We start from the raw sequence: 8,074 nt of genomic DNA on the forward strand, positions 1-8,074 counted from the left end.
GAGGGGGGGAGGCAGAAGTCCACACAGGATGTGTTGTGCTATAACTGTTAGTGCTCAAATCTGTGAGCGCAATATGGAACGTCAACTCAACTCCCTCGTATCACTTTAAAATGATCTTTACTTACAAAATTAAATTATACACACACCAGGGAATCACTGAGACTCTGTTAGGCCTACACAGAGAGACCATGTCATTGAGATCTATATATATATATATATATATATATATATATATATATATATATATATATATATATATATATATATATATATATACACTGTATATATATATTTTAGTGCTGTCAAACAAAAGTTTGTGTTTACATAATATATGTGTGTATTGTGTATATTTATTATCTATATACAAATACACACACATGCATGTATATATTTAACAAAAATGTATTATATCTATATATAAAATAAATTTTATATATATATATATATATATATATATAAACACACACACACACACGTATACATGTAAATATTTCTTAAATATATACATGTTTGTGTATGTTTTTTATATACATAATAAATATACACAGTACACACATATATTATGTACTGTAAACAAACTTTGATTTTGGATGCGATTAATTGCAATTAAAAGTTTGACAGCACTTATATATATATATATATATCATCTCATTTTTTTATAAATGACTTATCATAAAAATTTAACTTTTACTATTTATTTAAATGTACTATTATTCATAAATATTATTAATAATTAATATTCTGAATTCCTTTTTATTTATTTTTCATATTTATATTTTCATTTTGATTATAGTTTTAATAATTTTGTTGTGCTTTTGTCAGATTAATTAATTTATATTTCATTTTATTACTTTTTTTAGTATAATATTTTCCATCTTATATATATATATATATATATATATATATATATATATATATATATATATATATATATATATATATTATTTCAATTAATGGAAACAAACTATAATAATTTTACTTTAAGTTAACAATAACAAAACAGTTTTTAGTACCATCTATGTTTATATTTTTTGCATTCTTCTGACATTATTCTAAATTACATAATCTCTCCCAAATTTTTACTTACATTACTGTCATTAAAAAAAAAAAAGGTCATTCTCATTATCATGATGAAAATCATCCTGTGTGGACTATTCATTCATTCATTCATTCATTCATTTAGTCATTTATTATGCTGATTTTTAAAAAATGTAATCAGCATTTTAAGAAACATTGTTGAATGAATTTTTCTTTGCATTACTTTAATGAATTTTGAATTTAACAGAGGGACTGCTAATGTTATGTGTCACTCTGATATAAAGTCTATATATTTCTATATTTCCTGGGAATGAGTTACCTCTCCGGCTGCTTCTCCCTGGCCTCTTCAATATCCGGTGGACCGATGAATTCCCGCCAGGCTGGGATGACGTCCTCACAGCCCTCCATCTTAGAAATGACCAGGACATGCGACGGGCCGCTCGACATAAATTGGATGAGTTCCTGAAAGTAAGGCTGAAAGAACACGCAAGCACACAGCCGCTTTACATGACACACTGGACATTCTGCCATTACACACCATCAGCCAAAATATTAAAGCACATGCTATTTTTAGATCGTAACTGTTCCTTCATTTACCTCTGCTGCTTTGTGTTGATAGAAGTCTTCAGCTTCTGCTTCACTCAGCGTTCTCTCCTCGTGGGCTAAAATCACAAACCCTGCGTCCTGAATCTAGAAACAAAATCAAATAATATGCATTTTTCGCTGTTTATCTGTGTAGAAAGGGTATATCACATCAATAAAACTGAGCTCTTACCTTCATAATAATCTCATCTGCTTTGCCGTGTGCCACCACATCCGGCTTTATTATGGCCACTGTGTAAGACTTATCAGCAGGAACTAAAAACACAAAACCAGTGCAGGTAAATTCAGCAATCAGGACAAACTACAATTATGCACAATAAGGGAATGATCATTACCGGTCAAATCCTCCTCATGTGGGTGATCCTCAATGTCATCATTCACCTCTTCAGTTAAACCTTCATCGTTCACCTGGAGTGACACATGAAACACAAATGTCATCTCTTTCATCACATTAATCTTATTTTTGTTTGATGAATTACTAATAGGAATAAAAACTGTTAACATTTATTGAAGATGATGTGCTTTTCTGTATTACATTTAACTTTAATGTTTTTTTTTTGTTTGTTTTTTTAATTTATATACAGTTGTAAGAGAAAAAGTATGTGAAGCACTTGCAGAATCTGTGCAAATGTGAATAATTTTAACTAAATGCATGTTATTTTTATTTAGTAGTTCTGAGTTAGATATTTTACATAAAAGATGTTTGCATTTAGTTCACAAGACAAAACAATAGCTGAATTTATTAAAATAACCCCATTCATAAGTATGTGAACCATTGATTCTCAATGTGGTCACCTGATGATCCACGACTGTTTTTGTGTTTTGTGATGGTTGTTCATGAGTCTCTTGTTTGTCCTGAGCAGTTAAACTGAGCTCTGTTCTTCATAAAAATCCTCCAGCTCCTGCAGATTCATCAGTTTTCAAGCAGTTTTGCATATTTGAACCCTTTCCAGCAGTGACTGTGTGATTTTGAGATCTGTGTTTTCACACTGAGGACGACTGAGGGACTCAAACTCAACTATTAAAAAAGGTTCAAACATTCACTGATGCTCCAGAAGGAAACACGATGCATTAAGAGTCGGGGGGTGAAAACTTTTGAACAGGATGAAGATGTCACAATTTTTCTTATTTTGTTTAAATATCATTGTTTTTCATTTAGTACTGCCCTTCGGAAGCAACAGAAGAGACTTGCATGTTTCCCGGAAGACAACTAAGTACAATTTACCTTGATTTTCAAATTCAAAAGTTATCACCCCCCGACTCTTAATGCATCGTGTTTCCTTCTGGAGCATCAGTGAATGTTTGAACCTTTTTTAATAGTTGAGTTTGAGTCCCTCAGTCGTCCTCAGTGTGAAAACACAGATCTCAAAATCACACAGTCACTGCTGGAAAGGGTTCAAATATGCAAAACTGCTTGAAAACTGATGAATCTGCAGGAGCTGGAGGATTTTTATGAAGAACAGAGCTCAGTTTAACTGCTCAGGACAAACAAGAGACTCATGAACACAAAACACAAAAACAGTCGTGGATCATCAGGTAACCACCCAGTATTGAGAATCAATGCTTCACATACTTATGAATGGGGTTATTTTAATAAATTCAGCTTTTGTTTTGTCTAAATGCAAACATCTTTTATGTAAAATATCTTACTCAGGACAGTACTAAACAAAAAATAACATGCATTTTTTATTATCCCTCTTATTTTATTAAAATAATTCTCATTTTCACAGATTCTGCAAGGGGTTCACATACTTTTTCTTGCAACTGTATATATTATACTATATATATATATATATATATATATTCTTCTGAATTCATTCATCATATGTGTCCAGGAATGTAATCCTCACAGTAATGACGGCAGGTGTCTGAAGTAACTCACCGCTCTGCGTTCTGCCCCGTGTTCTAGGACGCTCTTCTCTTTGCTCAGCTCTTCCTGTATCGTCTTCTGCAGGAGAGGAGCGTTTGGCCCCCGCAGAACTGACACAAGCTGCCCACCCTAAACACACACCGCAAGCCCATCGTATACAACAAACAGACGAGGTATGAACATATCTGAGTGCATCTCATCTTTTCACAACATCAAATATGTGAACATTAAGCCTGTTTTAGGACCTTTTTTTGTATCGTATGCATTATTTTTATGACAATTAAGCAAAATTTTCTCCAAAATGCTGATTATTATAATGCATCATCTGGATGTTTTATTATTTAATAATTCCCATTATTGTCAGTGTTGACTCTCGTTATATTCTCATTACTGCACTACTGTATTTTTTTATTTATAAAACTGCTTTTTTTGGATTTGGGAAGTCTCTTCTGCTCACAAAGGCTGCAATTATTTAATTACAAATACAGTAATATTGTGAAATATTTTTACAGCTGTTTTTTATTTGAATATATGTTCAGATGTAATTTATTCCTGTGATCAAAGCTGAATTTTCAGCATCATTACTCCAGTCTTCAGTGTCACATGATCCTTCAGAAATCATTCTAATATGATGATTTGATGCTCAAGAAACATTTCTGATTATTATCAATGTTGAAAACAGTTTTTTCAGGATTCTTTGATGAATATAAAGTTAAAAAGAACAGCATTTATTTGAAATGGAATCTTTGTTAACATTATAAATGTCTTTACTGTCACTTTTGATCAAATTTAATGCATCCTTGCTGAATAAAAGTAATAATTTCTTTAATTTAAAACGTTAATACTGTGTTAAAATTAAAAACAGTAGTGTATAATGTTACAAAAGCTTTCTATTTCAAATAAATTTGGTCCTAAAAGCAGGATTTTGTATATATGCACACACTTTTGTTAATTTTGGGGTGAAATTTCCCTTGCATGTGTCCTTAACAGGTTTGATAACATCCATCTATCCATGTAATTATTTGCAAATGTAAACTTGCATTCATTTTAAGACCAGAAAATAATTTGCAAGGATTTGGAAACACCTGGAGAGATGTAGAGTTTCAGACCCACCGCATAAAACAGAAATGTGGGCTCACACTTTCCTCTGTACTTCTCCAGAGCTTCAATCCCATCAGCCTCAGCCTGCAGGGACGATAAGACGGTGTGACAGAAATGTCGACATTTAAAATGATTGTTTGTGAGCAATCTAATCTCCAGAGCGGCTTATCTTACCGTGGCAAAATGCAGCAGCTCGTCTCCCAGCTCATTCTTGATCTTTCTAAAGAGACTGACGACGGCTCGGCAGGGTCCACACCACTGCTGGTACACATCAACCACTGACAGACACACAAAACATTAGATATTCGACTCTGTTTGTCAAATAAGAAACCCTACAGACAGTAATGAGACAGAAAACAGTATGTGTGAACATCTAAGATGCACATAAAATGTATGAAGTATATTGTTCATAATTCTATCTCAAAAGTATTGATTGTGTACTTGTGCATCTTTCTTTAAAATAAACTATATAAATGCTTTTGTTTGGTAATTTTATGATTTTTAGTAATATTTTTAAGTGTGGATAGATAGATAGACAGATAGACAGACAGACAGACAGACAGACAGACAGACAGACAGATAGATAGATAGATAGATAGATAGATAGATAGATAGATAGATAGATAGATAGATAGATAGATAGATAGATAGATAGATAGATAGATAGATAGATAGATAGATAGATAGATAGATAGATAGATCTTTCACTAACCTATTAACCCTTTTGTTGCCAGAACTTCACTCCATTGATCGTCATTATTGATATTTATCTGAATGTAAACACTTTCAAGAGTTATCAGGCATTTTTCAGTTGACATACAGTGTAAACAAGCTATAAAATTACAGTCAGACACCCACTTTCCCCTCATTTATAGTTTAAAGCTGATAAAGTTTTCGTACTACAAACCTGTAAACTAATTTCCTTCTTTTTAGCAGCCATAGAAATGCCTTTTTAAGGGTAAAATAATAACTACACGCTTCTCCAGTTATTCCAAGCGATGGTAATAATGTGATCACTAATTCGTTATTTTTATTTCCAAAAAGTTTCAGCGTCCGTCAGTATCAACGCATGCGCAGAACGGACTGTTTTGCGTCCTTGTCGCTCAGCAACCATTTCTTAACCGTTCCTCCTGCGCCATCTGCTGTACGCTGAGCGCATTGCAGGTTTATTTGTTATTGGGAACGACACCAACACATCTTGCATCACTTACAAAGGAGTGCTTTGATGGTGCTGAATGTTTATGTATTTATATTTATATTATGTATTCCATGGTACTTCAAAGACCATGTCCAAACACCAAAAACTGAGTGTGAGGTGTGGGTCAGAAAACAGCGCAATGACAGAACACATAATGAAGTGTTTATCAAAGGCCTCCAGGGAACAGATTCTGCTTCAATAACAGCAAATGCTGCAGATTCCAGACATATCAACCTCCATGTGTCTATATGCATCATGTTCGGCAGGAAAAAATAATAAAGACTAAAAATTACCATATAGACCCTTTTCACTTTTCCGAGTTATATTTTTTGTGTTTCCATTTGCTCAAATAGCAAAAGAAAAATTCCACAATAGTGTTTTCACAACTTTCATAAATAGGAAAAAAACAAAACAAAGAGCGATTGATAACGGCAGTCAGAAGAAAGATGTCATTTAGAACTAACCTTTTTTTTGCAGTTTGATGCAAAGGTAATATAATACTAAGTATAGTGTTATAATTGTACATACGTTTAAAAAAAAATGAAAATATAAAAAACTTTTCAGGATTTACGATATTGATGACCATGAAAACGCGTCATCACAGCCTGTGATAGGCGCGTGCTTGACTTGTCTGCCACTGTCACTTTAAATGCTCGAGCGATAGCTCTGGCTGTCAATGTTTTTATCGTTTATCAGCTGGATAAAATCGTTCTGAAAGTTATTCCAACGTTATCGTTATAGTGAACTGAACTCTGCTATTCTTTAATATTGAGAACCATTTTTAGAACTGCATCTTTATCGTTATATTTATGTAGTAATCATCCTTAGTGTGAACGAGCCTTAAAGACCCCCTGTCATGAAAATCAAGTTTGTAATGATGTTTATATGTCTATGTGGCGTTTTTAATATGATTTAAGATAAACCATGTGCTAAGTCACCACCATTGCTGAGTATTTCGGTTTGAAATCGCTGGTGTCTGTGACGTCACGAACTACCTTGTAACCAATCAACGAGCAGGCGGGCTTTAGCATATCATTAACAGCGAACTAGCAGCTGGGGAGTCGAGAGATGCTAGGTTATCTGGTATATTTTTCTGTATATGAAGGCAGCTGTCTGACTCTGAGATGAAGAACGGGAACTGTTTAATATTATCAGCTGTTTGATAACATACTCAAGCAAAAGGCTAATCTTATTATTTAATGTTATGTGTCCGATGTTGTAAAGATCGATACCATTGTGCAGCGTTTAACTCAGTAAGTTGACCGAGTGGATCTCTGAGCTGACGTGAGCGAGTGGAGGCGGGGCTAATTAGCATATTCATGAGTCCGCATATACTAAATGAAGTAAGGGTTCAAGGTATTTAAAGGTATGAAGAAATTTTTATCACAGGGAAAAACGCTTAAATATGCTTTTATTTTTATTTATTTATTTGCTTTTTTAAAAGAGGACAATGCACATTAATTAACACAAGAAACAAGTCTTTTCATCTGATTTTCATCTGCAGTCCCTGGCAGGTTGATGGTAAACACTCACACACACCAAAAAAAAAAATTATGATTTTTTTATCATTTTATCGAATTTTGATTAATTATTAATTTAAAAATTTTATTTTCCCAACTTAAAAACCCATATTTAGTTAAAATTTTACAATGGTGATATGAATTAGACCTTTTATCCAATATCCAAAGCCTTCTTATAGAGTCTTTCTAATGATTGCAGAGTAGTCCCACTTGTCTGTGTCCAACTGGTCAAACAGTAATTCATGTGTGATAAAATCGTAGCATTAATATATAACTTTGAAGCCTCAGTGGTTAAATTATTCCTAATATGTCTAAAATTTACCAAATTAAATGTAATTCTATTTCCAACTTTTTTAACTTGTTTTTTAAATGTGAATCAAGTACTATACCTAAATATTTATACTCATGAACCACTGATAACCTTCTACCTGCTACTGTAACATCAAGGTCCGGATCTCTATTTGCAGACTCCGAAAAAAAACATACATACAGTTTTACTAACATTAAGATGTAAACAAGAGTTTTTTTAACCATTTAGTAATTTAATCCATTTCTGCTGATAATTCTTCTGCAGCTTGCTTCTTACTTTTAGCATGCAAATATATGACATATGCCATTTTGGTAATCAAAGTTGGGATAAAATGATTGACTACAGGGGGACTTTAAAACCTTTCACAGGTCACAACATTTTTAGGTGGATGCTTTTGTTGTCTCTTAACTGTCTAACATCTTAAATATTTACAT

The 8,074-nt window shown here is 32.9% G+C and overlaps 1 protein-coding gene and 1 long non-coding RNA gene across 3 annotated transcripts in view; one reads left to right on the plus strand and one right to left on the minus strand.

Moving 5' to 3' along the window:
* The window catches only part of nme9 (NME/NM23 family member 9), a 23,655-nt gene extending 15,849 nt beyond the window's left edge, over positions 1-7,806 (minus strand). The window contains exons 1-9 of one of the 2 annotated variants that reach the window (XM_067408958.1): positions 5,520-7,806; positions 5,325-5,382; positions 4,787-4,890; positions 4,625-4,696; positions 3,524-3,640; positions 1,977-2,049; positions 1,814-1,896; positions 1,636-1,728; positions 1,358-1,512 (exon numbers count right to left, since the gene is read on the minus strand). In XM_067408958.1, the coding sequence (XP_067265059.1) occupies positions 1,358-1,512; positions 1,636-1,728; positions 1,814-1,896; positions 1,977-2,049; positions 3,524-3,640; positions 4,625-4,696; positions 4,787-4,890; positions 5,325-5,382; positions 5,520-5,552 (788 nt within the window). In that variant the 5' untranslated portion in view covers positions 5,553-7,806. Of the gene's footprint in view, positions 1-1,357; positions 1,513-1,635; positions 1,729-1,813; positions 1,897-1,976; positions 2,050-3,523; positions 3,641-4,624; positions 4,697-4,786; positions 4,891-5,324 lie in introns of both variants that reach the window. The other variant, XM_067408957.1, reaches the window with a different exon arrangement.
* On the plus strand, positions 1,411-4,792 carry LOC137035553 (uncharacterized). Its single transcript, XR_010897094.1, has 3 exons — positions 1,411-1,506; positions 3,551-3,684; positions 4,673-4,792. It is a non-coding gene; the product is annotated as an uncharacterized lncRNA (long non-coding RNA).
* Positions 7,807-8,074: the final 268 nt, after the last annotated feature.

This window comes from Chanodichthys erythropterus, chromosome 14 (assembly GCF_024489055.1).
Source record: "Chanodichthys erythropterus isolate Z2021 chromosome 14, ASM2448905v1, whole genome shotgun sequence".
NCBI classification, from domain to species: Eukaryota; Metazoa; Chordata; class Actinopteri; order Cypriniformes; family Xenocyprididae; genus Chanodichthys; species Chanodichthys erythropterus.